General features: G+C 37.4%; 1 protein-coding gene across 1 annotated transcript in view; it reads left to right on the top strand.

Moving 5' to 3' along the window:
• LOC145580916 (uncharacterized) overlaps positions 1–3,987 on the top strand; it is a 36,719-nt gene extending 32,732 nt beyond the window's left edge. The window contains exon 7 of the mRNA XM_081637999.1: positions 3,815–3,987. Within this exon, the coding sequence (XP_081494125.1) occupies positions 3,815–3,987 (173 nt within the window). The remainder of the gene's footprint in view (positions 1–3,814) is intronic.
• The last annotated feature ends 15,825 nt before the right edge of the window (positions 3,988–19,812 follow it).

Below are 19,812 nucleotides of genomic sequence, written 5' to 3'. Positions count from 1 at the left end.
ACTGTGAGAGACAACATTAACGGATTAAACTCATTCAACATGCAACTTCAAAAACTTCGCTTCTTTCTTATTTTTTTTGCGTCTTTCTTTTTCGGTAGAAAGTCAGTACCCTCCACAAAAATTTTCGAAAAAAATGACGGAAAATTTTTGCTTTTTTGCATTTTTCGAGTCGCACAATCACATTATAATGCACACACGAGTCATGTACGTTGAGTCATGTCACCTCGAATTGAGTCTAACGCATGTGTCAAAACACATTAAATCACATAAGAGTCACACACGTGTCAAAACACATTGAGTCAACCTCAAGTCGGTCAATCACCTTAGGTCAACCCTAAGAAAAACACCAACAAAGTCTTTTGGGAATCTTTTGATTTTTACAGGATACAACCATTCAGCAAAGCTCCTGTTCGCAGCCAACCGAACGATCTCAACAAACATTCAAGTATCAAAGCTCTTTTGTTCAGAGACGCGTGGACGTTTCTTTCAAAGCTCTATTGTTCAGAGAAGTGTGGACATTTCTATCAAAGCTCTTTTACTCAGAGACGCGTGGACATTTCATTCAAAGCTCTTTTGTTCAGAGACGCGTGGACATTTCTATTCAAGCTCTTTTGCTTAGAGACGCGTAGGCATCCTATCAAAGCTCTTTTGTTCAGAGACGCGTGGACATTTCTTTCAAAGCTCTATTGTTCAGAGACGCGTGGACACTTCATTCAAAGCTCTTTTGTTCAAAGACGCGTGGACATTTCTTTTCAAGCTCTTTTGCTCAGTGACGCGTGGGCATCCTATCAAAGCTCTTTTGTTCAGAGACGCGTGGACATTTCTTTTCAATCTCTTTTGCTCAAAGATGCGTGGGAATCCTATCAAAGCTCTTTTGCTCAGAGACGCACGGGCATATCATTCAAGCTCTATTGTTCAGAGACACGTGGACATTTATTTCAAGCTCTTTTACTCAAAGATGCGTGAACATCCCTCTAAAAGCTCCATTGTTCAGAGACAAGTGAACATTCCTCAAAAAGAAGCTCTTTTGTTCAGAGACGAGTGAACATCAACGGCGACGAAGCACGACCACAACATCAGCAACGGCGAGATGACGTTCTCTAGCTTGTGGAAGGTCGTCAAAACAAAATGCAACAAATCGGTTACCTTCAGAGACGTGTGCTCGACGGTGCAAGATACGCGTTTCTTAACTCTTTTATCTGTTTTACTAACGCTAGTTTGCAGGTATCGGTGTTACAAAAATGATTTAGGATCGCGGAACGTTCTGAATCATTCTCCGTCCCTATCGTTACTTTGACTTTTGTTTTCGAAACTTGCGTTTCTCCAAACTCAGTCAAAGTGGGGGCTTCTGTAGACACCCAAATGTGTCTCCCCAAAACCAAACCCATTGATGAATACCTTTTGCGTCGAATGATTATCGAATGTGGTGAAAGTGTGGAAAATCTAGTGTTGCGGTTAGCTTTTATTAAAATTCTTTCTTTCTGTTTTCGAAAACAACTCTATTTTATGAAAAAAGCCAATCTAGTTTAGTTTGGTCCAAGACAAGGATCCAATAATAGTGTATTTGGATGGGGCTTGAAAAGAGCTTTCCAACAATACATTATAAGCCCAATTCCGATGAATAATGAGGAAGTTATGGCCAAAATACTAAACTGGGCCCGGTTTGATCATTACATGCGGCCCAATGATCTAGGGGAGGGCCCAATGTTAATTATTATTCCTAAAGTTATTAGAATTAATTATAGTCTTCTAGAATTCTCTAGAAGGTTCTCTTTAGTCCTAATAGAATTAGAATTAATAATTATATTTTGATAAGTTTTATTTGGAATAAAATATTATTTTATGAAAAATACGATTTCGGTTTTCATACGGACTTTACAAATCGATTTTGATTCATATGTGGACTCCGTGTTTTAAAGCGCGTAGGAATCCAGGCTGTCGCCAAACGACAGGCCTGTCGCCACGCGACAGACCCTGTCGCTTGGCGACAAGGTCGATTTTGCAGCGACAGAGTGGAGTTTTATTCCTTATCAAATTCTACTTATTTCCGGACTGTTTTCATATAAATAGGGTCCTGAACCTCCGTTTTTAATCATCCACAATCAATCAATTCTCATCATCATCTACAACAATCAATCACCTATTTCTCTAAACCTTCTCTCTAACAAAATTCCGCATTCACGAGATCTAGACACACCTAGCCAAGTTCGAAGTTGCCTTCGCCCTAGACGTGAAAGGTTATAGTTTCTGAGGGTTTGGTCCCAAATCTCTATTTCAATTATTTGATTTGATTGTTTGATTTTATATATTTTCCTTGAAGTTACTAACGCGTGTATTTTGTTATTAGAAAGAGATACGAGGCATCCAAGTAAGTACTTTAATTGTTTTATTGATATTATGATATAAAAATCATGCTTAGATTGTTATTTTGGTTCCTAGTATCATGTTAGGATGCTTTCCTTAGTATGATATTTAGGGTGATTTGCTTATATCAATTATGATTTCTAGGATGCTTCCTATTTTCTTTTCTAATATCATGTTAGTACCATGTTAGGGCTAAAGCTTTGATTTTTATTGTTTAGTGACATGCTAGGGTTTGTTATTAATCTTGTTAGTATCATGCCTAGGATCTTGCTATTAATATTATGCTTTAACATGATTATGATAATTATGATTATTATGATTGTTATTATGATTATGATTATAATTATGATGATTGTTATTATGTTGCTTGATGATTATTATTGTTATTGCTTATCACACCTTTTATGCATGCCTAAAGGGAATTTGTACTTGTAATCACGCTTAATAAGATAATTAATAATCTTGTTTAGGCTAATATGATTATAATTCAAGTGATCACCAATAATAGTTTTATTTGTGCATTAAGTTCAACCAACATAGATAAACAGGTTTAGGGTTAATATGTTGTTTGCATGTTAGTCAGAAAGCGCACATGAATACGAGAAGAATGAAGTAGAGGCCTTTTTAGGGCAGGTTCAATCTCTTTTAGGTTGGATTTGTACCTTCATCCCCGAACCCTATTTGGTTCAAGACCTTTTGGAGTTGACGATCTCCTGGATCGTTAAGGGGTGTAATCTTCACCTTGTGAACGGTTTACAAGTTCTTAAAACTTGTTGGCGACTCTTTTGCTCTAGCTTCCTTCCCTTTGGACGCCACCATGCTTAAGTGTATGATCATAGTGGGGTTCAAGCTTGGGGTTAATGCTTGAAATATTCCCTACAGTCACGCATGCATTGGTGCATGTAGTATTTACTGTTTATCTGGAGTAAAAATTAGGGTTTGGACCCTTAAATTTTTACCCCTCTATATATAGTATTTGGGAGAGAATCTTTGACTTTAAGAGAATTTGTCTTTTTTTTGAAAAAAGCACCTGCCGCCTGCACCTTGTCCGTCTGTGTTTACAACCGTCCAAGACCTTTTTTAAGCGCCCTTTGTACCCTCCGACTTAAGGTAACCGTCTGCTTTCTCTCTTTTTGTTTTTATTTTGCTTCTTTTCTTATGAAAATGGTTACCTAAACGCGTACGGCACGACCTATGTTAGTTATCAGCCGGTTACTGGGGATGGCTGAATCTAAAACTAGGAGTGCCGACTGCCCCTTCTCGGACTCCCCTTTACAAACTTCCCCGAATCCGACCGTCTTTGTGTCTGTGCAGGACAGTATGGCCAGAGAAAAACAAATAACCAGGAAGTGAAATCCAGACGGCTCCTTTAGGGCGCCTGTTAGCGTGATTTCTGATCAGCTGCCTGGTACTCCAGGTACTTTTAGTGATTCAATTTTATAAGAATCAGGGGAGGAGTTGGGGGAAGATGTCTATGGCTTTATTAATCAGTCCTCTGATTCGGACGTTAGGTCCAACGGTTCTGACAGCGAATATGAGCCTTCTACTTTTGGCAGGGTCTCTGAGGACTCTAATGAAAGACGCTCTAAGATGGAGATGGCGAGGGAGTCCCTCTTAGTTTAGATGGGTGAGGGTTAGGCCGAGCCCTCTGCCAACCGCTGAGAGCAATATGCCGCCTACTATCACCACGTTCCTATTGGCAACCGAAGACTATGGCTGATAAAGTAGGAGAGTTCATCTCTAAACATGTCACGGGACATGGTATTATTCTCAGCGTTTTGGATGCTGTATACATAGTAGTTGGCCGGAGGAGTCCTGCTACAGGGATGAATTTTTTGGCTGCTATGAGGCTGCCATTCAGGCTGCTCTTAGTTTTCCTCTCCACCCGGCCGATGAGAGAATTTTTTACGGATACCAGTTTGGTATCTGGCAACTTGTCCCCAATTCATGGGTCAATAACTTTGGGTATGTTTCTGCCTGTGAAATGCTCGAGGTAGAGCCAAGCTTTGAGGCATTTGCCCAGATGCACTACCTCAGTCAGACCCCGAAAGCAAGCGGGTCCGGATGGTACACCTTTTCAAGTCATAAGGGATATATGATGACTGTCGGGAAGGAGTCCAAGTGGAAGTTTTGAGGAACAAATTCTATAGTCACCTCCCCCGACCGGATGAAGAACAAAAAGTATAACCGGTGGAACCAGAACCCCCCTCTGCTCTCAGGCGGAGCTAAACTGGCGCCTATCCTAAGACGGGCCAAGAGAGCAGATCCTTGACAAGGGTCTCTTCAGAGTGACTGTCTGGTCTAATGAGGAGACTGGGGAGAAAGAAGTCATTCCCCAAAGCTACATTCCCCGCCATAAATGGCTAGCTGACGAGAATCACTTGGCCGCCTGTGGGCTAAGTATTGTGAGGCCGAGAGGTAGACGACCGAATGCGCATTAATTTTTTCAGTAGAACTTGATTGTATTGTTTATCTTACTAATCACTTCTAACTTTTCATGCAGACAAAGCAATGGAAAAACTTTTGGCCTCCAAGAAGCCGACTACCCACTCCATCGCCTACTATCGCTCCGTTCTGGGCAAGACAAAGGACGACGATCCAAAGGCAGAAAGGCCGCCTAAGGTAAGCCATTTTTGTACTTAACATTTTAATTGGTAAAGTGTCTTTTTCCCGCCTGCTAGTAACTTATTCTAGTTGTTGTGCAGGGAGAATCGAGCAAGCCCTCTCCAACCAAGCCGGACCTGAAGCTCCAAAAGCGTTCGGCCGACGATGATGTGAAGACTCTTGGAAAGTCCAGAAAGAAAGTGGCCTATAATCCTAGCAAGACCAAGGCAGGAAACGGCTTCCACCCCTCAACTGGAGGATATCACCATCAGGCCTAGAGGCCTTGAGAAAGTCGGACACCCATTGTAGACACCTGATTGTGTCTCCCAAAAAACCAAACCCAGTGATGAGTATCTTTAATGTCATTGATTATCGAGTAAGGTGAAGTGTTGAAGAGTCTCGTGAATTCTTCTGTGTTTTAATAAAAATAATTCATTTTGTATTTCGAAAATCATTCATTTCGTGTCCTATTTATGAAAAATGTCAAATCCAATTTAGTTTGGTCCATAAGCTGGGTCTAATACTCATGTAGTTAGATAGGGTTTGAAAAGAGCTTTCCAACGATATATTATAAGCCCAATTCCGAGTTATAACGAGGAAGGTATGGCAAAAATACTAAACAGGGCCTAAATCGAGCTTTATGTGCGTGTGGAGGGTCCATTAATCTTAATTATATTCCTAAACCAATTATGATTAATTAGAAGCTTCTATAAGTTTTTAAAATATCTTAATTATCCTTTCTAAAAAGATATGATTAAAGAATTTGAAATTGAATAAAACTTCTCTTTTTGAAAGTCCTAATTCTCTATTCGAATTGAAAGACGTTCAAACATATTAAGATATTATTTTCTTGACTCATAATTTTATCCAAATCTTAGACGGTTCGATATCCCTTGAAAGTATCTTTCCAAAGATATATTATAATATTAATTCCGAGCTATAACGAAAAAGATATGAAATAAATACGAAACTCTATCTAAAACTTATACCCTTCCACTATTTCGGTCATATCTTTTATTTTACAAAAGATTTTAATCTGATTCAATTGGCTTGGAAATTAGATTTCAAATTATTTCCAAAAAAAAATATTATTTTACTTATTTAACTTCTAGATCAAAAGATATTATAAAAACAAAATCTGCAAGAAAACTGTTTTAATCGCACCGCGATAATCTTATTGCGTTGCGATGATCCTATTGCGCCGCGATACTTCTTATTGCGCCGCGTCAAAAGGAGTTTTATTTCAATTCAAATTATTCTAACTCTTCTCTGATTGTTTTCGGTCGTTTTTCTCGACAAATAGGGTTTTTTTTCCCCCGTTCTAATTAACCCACAATCATCAATCATCTCTTTCTATCTCTAAGCTAAAGCTTATTCTCTCTCTTTTACTTTTCTAAGCCTTTTCTAAACCTTTTCAAAAACTACACCATACGTCCTTCACGAGACTTAGAAGCATCTAACCAAGCTCAAAGTTGCTTTAAACCTCGATGTGAAAGGTTGATAGTTCTGAGGGTTTGGTCCCAAATCTATATTTCAATTAATATCATTGTTTGATTTAATATTTTCCTTGAAGTTACTAACGTGTGTATTGTTTTGATAGAAAGAGGTACGAGGCATCAAAGTAAGTAATTTGATTGTTTAATTATTCTTTTGACATAGAAATCATGCTTAGATTATTTTATTAATTCCTAGTATCATGTTAGGATGCTTTTATTGCTTTCTAGTATCATGTATAGGAAATTAACTAATATTTCTAATATCATGTATCTTCCTAGTATCATGTTAGGGATAAAACTTTGATTTTTTATTACTTAGTGATATGCTAGGATGTGTTACTAATCATGTTAGTATCATGTCTAGGATCTTGCTAACATTATTATGCTTTAATGAGAATATTCACTAGTAGAAAATTGCAATTCTCCACCGGTTCAAAACCCCCCTATGCCACTGGTTTGAAGCGCTGGGCATTTGGGGGGTGGCAATACTCCCTTGAAAAGCCGCTGGTTCAAAACCGGTGGCAAAAACAAGTATTGCCACCGGTTAGTGGTGGCTATAAACCTTCCCGCATTATTTTTTTTGGGTATTAAATATAAATGCCACCGGTTAACCAGTGACAATGTACATGTAATTTTTTTTTTCACTTGAAATATAATCGAACAATTAAATGTAAGAAACGCAACATCATAATCAACTGAAATATAATCAGAAATATAATTATCATAAAATTGTTATTGTACAATACCAAAATCAAAAAAAATTACAACATAAAAAAATAAAAAAAATTACAACATAAAAATAAAAAAATAAAATAAAATTACAACATCTAAATCAATATTCCAAAATCAACATCTTGATTCTTCTATGTGGAGTCATAAACTAATACCTGCATCAATTAAAACACCAAAATTAATAAAACTCACGAACTTAAAATAAAAAACGCATGCATGTACCCAGAAAACTCCAAATAATAAAAAAAAATTGAAAATAAACCAAGAAATCCCCAAAAAAAATAAAAAAAACCAGAAAACTCAAAATAAAAAAGAACCCAAAAAACGCATGCATGGACCTAGAAAAATCGAATAATTAAACCTAAAATTACACCCAGAAAAATCAAATTAAAATCCAAAATCGATTAATTAAACCCACAAAAATCGAGAAAAATCGAATTAAAATCCAAAAATCGATTAATTAAACCCAGAAAAATCGATTAAAATCCAAAATCGATTAATTAAACCCAAAATTAAATCAAGAAAAATCGATTAAAATCGAATTAAACCCAAAAATTAAACCCTAACCTCGAATATTTTTGGATTAAAATCGAATTAAACCCTAACCCTGACTAAAGTCGGTGTTGTTGATGTCGGTCTTCGTGGTGTTATTGTTGCGGTGGTGGTCTTAGTCGTCTTGGTGGTGGTGGAGATGAAAGAGAAGGAGAAGGAGACGAGAAGGAGATCGAAGGAGAAGAGAGAGAAGGAGTAGAATGAAGGAGAAGAACAGGAGAGAGAAGGAGATGAAGAGAGAGAAGGAGACGAGAACAGAGAAGAGAGAGAAGGAGAGAGAAAGAAAAGGAGGAGAGGGGAGAGAGGAGAATGGCTGAGGAGAGAGAGAATTAGGGTTAGGGGTTTATAAAGGGAGGCGGTTTTTTTTAATAACAAAGCCACCGGTTTTGAACCGGTAGGATTTATATTTTCACCACTGGTTCGGTTTGAACCGGTGGCAATACCCTTCCCTCATTTTCCCCCCCTTTTTTCCCCACCGGTTTTTAAAAATTGGTGGGCATTACTTGGTGCCAATCTTCTTTTTTCACCTATATGATGATGATTCGTTGTTTCAATATTATTATGTTGCTTGATATTATTGTTATTGCTTGACTACGCCCTCTCTTGCAGATTTAAAGGGAATTTGTACTTGAAATCACGCTTAATAATATAATTAATAATTTTCATTTAGGCTAATATGGTTTTAATTCAAGTGATCGCCAATAATAGATTTATTTGTGCATTAATAATCAATCAACATAGATTAAACAGGGTTTAGGATTAATATATTGATTGTATGTTGATCAGGAAGCGCACATGAATATGGGAAGAACAAAGTAGAGGCCTCTTTAGGGCAGGTTCAATCTCTTTTAGGTTAAATTTGTACCTCTTTAGGGCGGTTTACAAGTTTTTAAAACTTGTTGGCGACTCTTTTGCTCTAGCTTCCTTCGCTTTGGACGCCGCCATGCTTAAGTGCATGATTATTGTGGGGCTCAATGTTAGGTGACTTGAAATATTCCCAACAGTTTTTAGCGACTCCATTGGGGAGGATTTCTATTTTAGTTCTTAAAATTTATTTTGGCAATTGATTTAGAATGAGTGGATGAGACTTGAAACGTTCTAAATATCCATGTGCGTAATTTTTATTAACATTGTTTTATAAGTATAAAAAGGTCCGCATTGGAAAGACTATCCGTAATGTGTCAAAAACATAGGATTTTTACACGTAGGAAATTTGGGAAATACTTTTCACAACTAGAATAAAAAAACACTACGAAAAATCGGAAAATCTCGAGAACACAGAAAGCTGCCGAGGCATGTAGAAACTGTCGCTAGACAACATGTTCCATTGCAATGTGATGGCCTTGTCGTGACGCGACAGAGCCATTTCTTGCGATGGATACTGCTTTCTCGCGCCGAGTTCTTCCAATACCGAGCCAGAAATTCGCTTCTTGTGTTGACCAATTCGAGTACTGTTTGGCCGATTTTACTTCCTGATTGAGTTTTTTCCTTTTTTTCTGAAACGTATATGTGTTCTACATATGGCTTTAGCCCTTGGGAATTCACGCTCCATCTACCCAATCGAACGCTCCGTGCAATGAAGAGTACATCCGAGTTTGTGAATTCACCAAACCATGGAAGCAAGTTTAACTTGCGGGGTCCCATCCATACGCGCCAACCCTTCCAAAGGTAAGGCTTCCGTGCGATGCATCCGGACTCATAACCATGGACCCTCTTTGACTACCATAATCCTTGAAGTTTAGAGAACTAGAGCCACGGTTAGGTTGCAAACTCATTGTACCATATTGTGACTATTTCACTACTTGTGCATCTTTTGCTTGTGCATAGCCTATGTGTGATTAAACTAACCGTTTGTCTAACTTGTGATTACAAATGTGCTTAAATAAACTAACCAATGACTAAAGAAATTTGCTCAATTAATTTATTAGTTAATTTGAACTTATAAATATGTCTAAAATCGAGTCATAGTTCCTTTGAATCAACCCCGATCTTTTATTCCCTTATCCTGCACAAATGTCAACTTGTTTTGATCAAAGTTGGAGTTTTAGAAAGAGTTACGTGTCGTGCCACCTATAGATCTGTATCCCCAGATTCTATCTTTCGTTTGACGTTAGTTGCATCCAATTCAGAGTCACAGATCAAATGTTATGACCAAATTACCATAGCCTGTCCAGTTTAGTCTATATACGTGAAGTCTTAACTTAGTCTTTGTACAAGTCTAATCACATGTCTATTCACATGGTCATTACACGATTCTAGAACATATCACTTTCACTCACAAGTCTTAGCACACACTTTGTACATACTTCTTTCACATCATGACCATGTCTTAGGTCCATGCACGAGTCGTCTTTTCCGTCATTTGTGTTGAGGGTCTATTCTATTTCCAAATTCTTCCATCTACATCACTTTTCCATACATTACATATCTCACACTTTTCTTCTTCCACATTTTCCAAACTCATACACCACCTTTATCTTACATGCTTTCTCCATACATACCATTCCCCTCATACTCCACGATCTTTCCCCATCTATGCATGTTGAATCGAGTTTAAGTCAAATAATTAACAATAAGTATCCATGACTTCCCTTTCCACAGCACTTGGTCAAGGAAAGAAGGGCGCCTAATCAAGGACAACACATTCGTTCAAGTACTACTTTTTGATAAACCGATTCAACACAGAAAAAAGTTCGTGATAATGGCTACCCAACAGGAAGTTGATGAAATGAGACTACAGCTTATCACGCCGCGTCAAAAAGAGTTATATTCCGATTTGAATTCTAACTCTAATCTGATTGTTTTCGGTCGTTTTTCTCTATAGATAGGGTCTTTTTCCTTCGTTTTAATTCACCCACAATCATCAATCATCTCTTTCTCTCTCTAAGATAAAGCATATTCTTTCTCTCTCTTACTTTTCTGAGCCTTTTCAGCATACGTCCTTCACGAGACTTAAAAGCATTTAACCAAGCTCGAAGTTGCTTTAGACCTCGATGTGAAAGGTTGATAGTTCTGAGGGTTTGGTCCTAAATTTATATTTCAATTAATATCATTGCTTGAATTAATATTTTCCTTGAAGTTACTAATGTGTGCATTATTTTGATAGAAAGAGGTACGAGGCATCAAAGTAATTAATTTGATTGTTTAATTATTCTTTTGACATAGAAATAATGCTTAGATTATTTTATTAATTCCTATTATCATGTTAGGATGCTTTTATTGCTTTCTAGTATCATGTTTAGGGAATTAACTAATATTTCTAATATCATGTATTTTCTTAGTATCATGTTAGGGATAAAGCTTTGATTTTTATTGCTTAGTGACATGCTAGGATTTTTTTATTAATCATGTTAGTATCATGCCTAGGATCTTGCTAACATTATTATGACGTGATGAGAATATTATGATGATGATGATGGTTCGTTGTGTCAATATTATTATGTTGCTTGATATTATTGTTATTGCTTGATCACGTCCTCTCTTGCAGGTTTAAAGGGAATTTATACTTGAAATCACGCTTAATAAGATAATTAATAATTTTCATTTAGGCTAATATGACTTTAATTCAAAGGATCGCCAATAATAGATTTATTTGTGCATTAATAATTAACCAACATAGATAAAATAGGTTTAGGATTAATATATTGATTGCATGTTGATCGGAAAGCGCACATGAATATGAGAAGATTAAAGTGGAGTCCTATTTAGGGCAGGTTCAATCTCTTTTAGGTTGGATTTCTACATTCATCCCGGAATATCCAGTCATGGTTCAGGACCACTATTGAGTTAGTGATCTCAATGATCGTAAATGGGGTGTAACCTTCAACTCGTGGACGGTTTATAAGTTCCTAAAATTTGTTGGCGACTCTTTTGCTCTAGCTTCCTTCGCTTCGAACGCCACCATGCTTAAGTGCATGATAACAGTGGGGCTCAAAGTTGGGTGACTTGAAATATTCCCTACACCCATGGGGTGTCTAAGAGTGGCAAAGCAAGTTCCCCAAGGACCAGGAGGTGGCCTTTAGGACAAAAAATCCTAAAAAGAGAATGGCTGATGGTGGGAGTAAGGCCCCTGTCGAGAGAGACGAGGCGGATGCTGGAGGTATTATCGCTTTTAATCCTTTGCCCTATCCTTGTAGGTTAAAGTTCAATCAACAGTCAACCAACACTTCTGAAGACACCTGGTCCTTTGGCTGAATTTACGTCAACTACTTACAAATTGTTGAATGTGCAGATACCCCCCTAAAGCCAGATATTCAGCTACTGGCGAAGACCATGCTTAGGGACATCTCCCCTGAGGATAAGGCGTTGGTCAGAGGAGTCGACACCCTCAACTTTGATGTCATCCTATCCCTCCTTGCTGAGGACAATAACTTGTAAATTTTACTTGTTTGTCTTTTTTGTGCAACTCTTCAAGTCTCTTGATTCTTACATTGTGCCAATTTGTCGGATGCAGGCCATGCTGCAAGTAAACGGCCTTAAGAAGCCGTTTTACGAGAAGATTAAAGAGGTAAAGGCTGCGAACGCTCGGGCCGCCTCTTCTCTAGATACGGTCGCTTTTGAGATTTCTCAAAATGAACTTCTGACCATTGATATGCTGTATTCTCTAGCAACAGCAAATCTGCAAATCAAGGCCGTTCTAGACGCAACAAAGAGGCGGATAACCGTGCTGGAGTAGGAGGTTAAGGACCTCAATGCAAAGCTCGAGCCCCTCAAGGAGGAGAATCAGGAGGCTAACCGGCTACATGATAGAGTCGACCAACTCAAAAAGAGACTACAAAAGCAGGAGGTCCAACTCGTAAAGAAGTATACTTCGAGAGCCGAGTAGGAGAAGAAAGACTTGGTTAATCAGATGATGGACGACTATGACTTTATCATGCAGATGATTTGGGAGTCTCTCTTTCCGTGTACTAGCTATGATGGATGGAAGATTCCGTTTGTTGTGGTCTCCGCTGAATTCAATGATAGGGTTCTACAAAAAGCTCAAAAGGAAGCGGAGGAAGAGGAGGAGGAGTCCTACTCTATCGAGGGGTTTTCCGGGGAGTCTAATCAGGAAGAGGAGCAGGAGAATGGAAATGACCAGTAGCCGACTAAGGAGAAAGATGATGTGGTTGTCGGCACTGAGGAACTCCCTCTTGATAATTAAGCTATTTGTTTGTTTCTACGGCCGAATGGCCACTAATTATCTTTTCCGGCCTGCGTGCCATGTAATCATGTATCTTTTACCGACCTAGGGGTCGGGTAACTCAACAATTTCTGCCGGTTATACCGGTCAACTCTTTTACAGTCGACCACGTGGTCGGCTATTTTAATGAATCATCCGACCATGAGGCCGGTTTTATCACATTGCGCTTGCTTTAAAAAGTTTTTAAAGTGAGTCTTTGAATTTTTGATATGCATAGATTTTTAGCTAAGTATTAAACTTTCCTGTATGCTATGCAATTTCTATTATCCCGAATGTTTTTTCCCCTGGGCGGTTGTACGCTTGGTTTTAAAGGTGAGTTGATTGACTTACAAATTTTTGATACTTAATAAAGTATGATGGATTTCCAAGTAAATCAATCACTATGGTGATTACCCCAAACCGAACGGATAGTCGTCCATTGAGCAAACGAAAAAGGATTCAATATTATCCGGCCCTTGGCCTTGTCAAGTTGTTTAAAACGAACAACACTTAGCTGCTAAGTTTTTGGACTTAGCTTATATTTATTATGTAAGATTTGGCCGCCTGCATTACCTAGAGCAATAGCAGGCGTTATTCGGTATATGTACCGAAGTAAAGCATCTAAATGAAATAGTAACCGACTACCGCCTGTTATATAATTGACGGTAACTCTTATGTTTTTAGGTTTCATGTTAGATCAAGTCAAACAGCTGTGAGCTTATTGTTGGGTTTCGATGAGTCCAACTCACCGCGAAAGAAAACCCGAGCCAAGACCACACTCACAATTAATATAATCACAAGACATAATTAACTTAAACAACAAGAATTAAGGAAAGATTAATAACTTTGACGAGTGCTTTGCTCACTACAAGAGCTCTTACTTTGGAAAGCTTTTAGCTTCGCTCGTACGAATGCTTAGAGGTTAGCTATGCCCGACCTAATACTCGAGTAATTATATGTGTTTAAAGGTTTTCTCAATGGAGATGCCTTTTCTAACGCCTTACTCAAGTGAACAATACCAAGGTATGCCTTGGCTTTTTATAAGGAGTGCTTCATTGTGAAATCCACTCATCTTTCAATGTGGGACTTTTTCACAAAAAGATCCCACATGGAAAGAATTTTGAATTCAATCCTTATTTAAATAAACCAAGGAATAACAAAGTAACAAGTGTCACATGGTTAGGCGAGGACCACTTCCTCACTTGCTCCCCAAGGCAACTCACATGCATTGTGATCTAACCATGTGGCACCTAACCTTGAGCCCCAACTTGGGTTCGGTTGTGCCGCCGCCTGCGGACACATGGCATTGCCAATGTGGCATGCCGCCACCTTGGCACGCTGCCACTTGGTGGCTACCACATGTGCTGCCACATGGCGCGTTTATATTTGGCGTGCTTCCCTAGCCTTTGCGTGGCTAGGGTTTTTACTTGTTACTTGAAGCATTTTCCCGTCTCGCCAATTCCTAAATTTTGGCTCGACTTTTAAGATTCGGTTCCGACGCTCTAAGCTTGGAACCCGATGTCTTTGTTCACAATACTCGAGTGACTTATTAATTCCTTTCGGATTAATTTGTTGTGTCGGTCGTTAGTTGCTTGGGTGTGACCTGAAGGGTTCAGTCAAGATTAAGCTGTAATATTAATTACTCAATAATATTACTGATCGGAAACGGCCTCCACCTAGGCATTCCGATCACTTGACCTCACTGAATAATTAGCTTTCTAATAATTCCGAACCCTCTATCGGAATAATACACTTGTTCGAAGGACACCATTCCTATCAATCTCCCACTTGTCCTTCCGGACAAGTGCGCGTTTAGTGTATAGCCTTTTTCTTATGTCGCTTAATGTCTTTTCATAAACTATAAGGTAAGGTTTATTCGTCATCCTTATTATGTCCAGGAGTATTTCTCGATCCCGAGTCCGATTGTTAATAAACAGATGATTTCTAGAATCTATTTGAGCACGTCCACGTATTTTTACAATCTCGCTCTTTGAGAGGCCTTGTAAACAACAAAGACATCTTCCCTATTTTACTAAGGGGACATTCCCAGTCTTGTAATGTAGCTTCTCTAGCTGAGAGGACCTAGCCGCCCGAGTGTTGCCGTTATAATCCCCTTTTACGGCAGATGTTTGACAACATCAAAGCGGACTAGTACTCAAACAAGAAAACTCACAATACTCATGGTCGAGGAAATTGGTTCCGATAGCCATAATGAGAAGTATACTTATGACGATTTTTAAATCTCTTAAAGTATTCTCATAGGTCGATCCAGTATGGTTCCAAACCAATACATGTGCAAATGATTTATGACAATCATGTCCTTATAGCACAAGAAACGGTGCTATAAATCAAACTACACACTAATCTCAAGTGGTCATTAATCGTCCATCGTATAAATGACCTCGATTAGGGATACTTCTTGATTATAATATTCAATGTTCACTTAATAGGTGTTTCCTTATCAAGACTGGTCTTGATACCCTATTTTGAATATTCTCAAAATCGAATGGACTCATTATTTAATCCTAAAACACAATTAAATAGCAAACGGAGTGATAAAATTGCATGAAATTTAAATTATTCCAAAACTTGAACGGTTTGTCTTATGATAAATGGTTTTTCCGAATGTTTTAAGAGTAACACTCTTTATAAAACATTTATAGAAATCACACCCATATCTAATATGCTTGATTTCTTTTGTGCAATTGTGAATGTTGTCGTTCACTTATTGCATAGGTTTAGTTATAATTACTTTTCTAATCTTTGCATCTTCATTACTGATCACTTTCATAATAAGATGATAAAATTTCAGAGTGTCATGGATTATATGTGATTTAGGATTTATTGTCCAAGTGATGGCTCCCACTCATTTTCATGATTTAGATCTTCAACTTGACAACCTACAATCATTAACGTTCAACAACGAACTTTCCATAGAACATCTTCTTTATTATTACCTATAAGGCAACAATATTCTCAACATATATTTTAGTAGACTTCCTGATGATGCTTTGCTTGGGTTTCACTCGAAACGGCTCACAATGATTTGGGATACCCTAATCACTTGTGGTCATGGAAATTTACCTTAAATTCCCGCACATTACACATGGATGCACGTCCATGTTACCATTCTCAAGCCACGACTCATTGTTAGCTCGTGCTTACAAATGGCTTCCTTGTTAAGGATCTAGTTCTTGTTAAGGTTTGTGCTTGCAACATCAATTCTCAAATTGTATTTGTTTCCATAAGTCAAGAACTCATCCTGTTGCTTATCCAAGTACTTTGGATGTTCTTGGCCATAATCTAGCAGTCTATTACATAGATTCAGGTTGATTGGTACTATATACATACTTCACATGCTTAAAGCAAGTAAGTCGTGTGACGATTCCATATCGTAGCATACATGATGGATTAATTATAGAATGATTCTCAATCTTTTTCCACCCACGTTACATTTTAGCTCATCCAGTGTCACTGAGTCTTGCTAAACTGTTTGCTATGTGATATGGTTGAAAGTCTCTACTAGAGTCTTTCTTGTTTGACTTAGTATTTATCCTAGCTCATACTTAGTTCAAACATTTACTTAGTTTTAAACATACGGGTCGAAAGTCTTTCAAAGTCCTTCAATCCATGTTTAACACGACAAATTTTTTTACACATTCAAACATTTTATTAAGTCTATACAATAGACCTTAATACCCAACATGTACTAAGTATCGTCTTTTTCTTGGTCCATTGTCGAAAATACTTTCAAATATAAGCATTTAGCATTTGATAGTTAATTTACAACAGAGTTCGTAAACTTCTTGTTGGACCTTACGAGATTGACTCTTGCTCCCACTAAACTTCTTATTCATAAGAATTTCTATGTTTCTTCATAAGCCAATCCTTTTATTAACTTTATGAGAGAACATGTTCCAATTCCTTTATGCAATGCTTCCTTCAATCCCATAATGGATTTCTTGAGCTTGCTTTCAAATCTAGCATTATTTAGATTTTCAAAACCCTTAGAGTATTTTCATAGTCACTTCCAAAATCCTATTTTAGGAAGGCGATATTTGTATCGATTTTGCCATATTTCATATGTGCAATTTTGCTAGAATAACCACGAAAAGGCTTGCGCATTCCGATTGGTGAATAGGTTTTTATTAAAATCAACTCCATGAATTTAATTATATCCTTTTCAACCAATCTAGCTATGTATGCATATACATTTCCACATTTGTTAGTTTTCTCCTTGAAAACTTATTTGCGATTGATGGGTCTTTCACCTTCATGCAAATTAATCAAGTTTTAAACATGATTTTCAAACATGGAGTCTATTTCGGATTTTATGGCCTCTAACAATTTTTCGGAATTTGGATTTATCGTAGCTATCTTACAAGGAATTATTCCCTTACTATCTAATAGTAAATAGTATGCTTGTAAATCTTAGGTTTATTTATAACTTAATAGAAAATTTATAGGATTCAATCCAAAACTTTGGTGAATTCTATACCTATACAGGGTTATTGCATCAAACACTGAGTTTCAAGGCGCTTCTAAAGCCCTTTGATTATCTTGATCTTACTCCAACTTTTCAGAAGTTTTGCGAGTAATGAATTCTCTTTTAAGGCACTTGTAAAGTCATTTTGAGTATTCTTGATAAAGTATTCTTACGAAGCCCCTTTTAAGGTCTTCCGAAATTCTCAGTTCTAGTTTGTTTCTAATCTCGATGGTCATCGAGTTCATTTTCCTCCCACTTGTCGTGTTGGAAATTGTTACTTTTTAGAAAGACACCACTTAAAGCAACAAACATTATGTTCTCATTTAGGTTGTGGAGGTAATGCCCGTAGTCTCACTTGAATGCTTACAAAGAGACATGTATATTGTCTTTGGGTAAAAGTTCGTTGTGAAACAAACAGTTAGCTCCCACTTAAGCTATCTTAGCCTTTAATGAGCCATTAAGCTCCCACTGAACCACCAAGCTCTTGCTAAGCCGGTGATCTCCCACTAAGTCACTTAGCTCCCACTGAGCCAGTGAGCTCCCACTGTGGCTAAGAGTTTTAGACATATACTTGAAAATACGTTTAGAAGTTAATTCTATCCATAACTGAATATGGTGTCCTTTCTTAGCTCCGACATTTTGTTTAGTGTAACATTAGTCATTTGTGCAAATATTTAAGAATTTTATAGGAAAGAATGTGATCCTTCATTGTTCGAGTCATTTTTAAATGGCATTGAGGTCTCCGTGAAGACACACTACGTTCTTTGTGGAGTTATTTATGAAAATTTCAATTTCATAACTTTGTGATGGTCATGCTTGGCTCAAGCAAACATCGCTCGATCTAGACGTTTTGATGTCTTGCCAAGTTGATTCTGTACTTCATTGAACTCTTGAACTATTCAAAGTCAAGTTTGTTCACATTTGATGAACATAGCCATATTCTTTCAAATTCTTCGTGAAACGTTAAAGTAATTGAATCCTCTTTAGCTTTCGGAGTCAATTGTCTATACCAAGAACAATAGCTCTTTACTTTGTCGGTTTTTAACAAGTAAGACTTGCTTGTCTTAGAACGATTCCGAATCGATCAAATGTCAAGAGCCTATATAGCCTTGAGTACGTTCTTGTTAATTTGACATTGCTAAAGATGTTCGGAACACAAATCATGCCTGTGATTTGAACTTTGTGAGTTTTCATGTTAGGGAAATGTTTGTTTATAATCAAGCATTCTTGACTCATGGTTTAGACAACCATGCCATTCAAATAAATTTGCAACCATTGGTCTTTACTTTGAATGTGAGTCTTTCCGTGTGTTAACGGATTGTTTGCTGATTATGGAACACAATAACCATTTATTTGTTCCAGCCTTAGCTTAAAAGGTCTTTAAACAAAGTATACGACCTTACAACTGATGTAGCTCTTCTAGCTTCATTCTAAGCTTGTAAGTCAATAACTTAGCTTATCTTCAAGCAGTATCTAATACTTGTGAAAATAATGACTTGCTAAGTTAACATGAACTCTTTAGTAGAAATGGAATCTAATTCCTTTTCTTTGTTCCTTGTTTCCTATATTTCTTATCATAATCATTAAGAACCATTTCTTTAAGAGTCTTTGACTTTTATACTTTGTTAGGCATAATTAAGCATCTAATGCGCCATATAACAAAGTTCCATCTTTTCCTTTTATTCGTACTTGAATTAATACATCAATGAGTTGTATTCACCAGCGTATAGAGCGAAAAGATATGTTGATTGTCAAGCATTGACAATTTTTGAGTTTCCAACTCAATACTTCATGTTTATCAAAACTACCTAGTATTTTGAATACATGATGTCCAACCGTCCTTTCGGACTTATAAAAGTTATTTTTGTGAATTGTATTTTAGAAATGCCTTTCCTTTCTTTGAGAACTATTTTCAAAGATTTCCTTTACCAATTATGGAAAACAATATAGTTTGATTTGGAATTCTACAAATATAAGGGCAAAGTATAACCATTTATCAAGAAAATAACATAATAAGTTTGAAATTTAAAGCATTCATGCAAATTTGCAATCTTATTAAGCGTCTTATCCACGCATTAAATTTGTCCCCATTTGGCGAGGATAAGGAGATTCCAAGATCCAAAGAAACAACGAGTGGCTAAGCATGCTTTGGCTTGTCTTAACACTCAATCTTCTAAGGTAAGAAATTCTTTGCTAATGGCTCAAAGCCACTCTTGGTTGGATAAATCGTCGCATCTAATGCTCTCTCAACAACTTATCCACTTTGCCACGACATGTTAGCACTCCATCACTCATATCATTGAGTATAACCAAAACCAACATGTATGAGATGTCTTGCTTTGGCAAACCCATCATCATACCTTATGTATCCTAGGGAATAATAGTGATGCCTCGCTTTGGCGTAACCTATCACTACT

This window comes from Chenopodium album, chromosome 15, assembly GCF_948465745.1.
Source record: "Chenopodium album chromosome 15, dcCheAlbu1.1, whole genome shotgun sequence".
NCBI classification, from domain to species: Eukaryota; Viridiplantae; Streptophyta; class Magnoliopsida; order Caryophyllales; family Amaranthaceae; genus Chenopodium; species Chenopodium album.
This window is presented reverse-complemented; position numbering and strand designations above follow the sequence as displayed.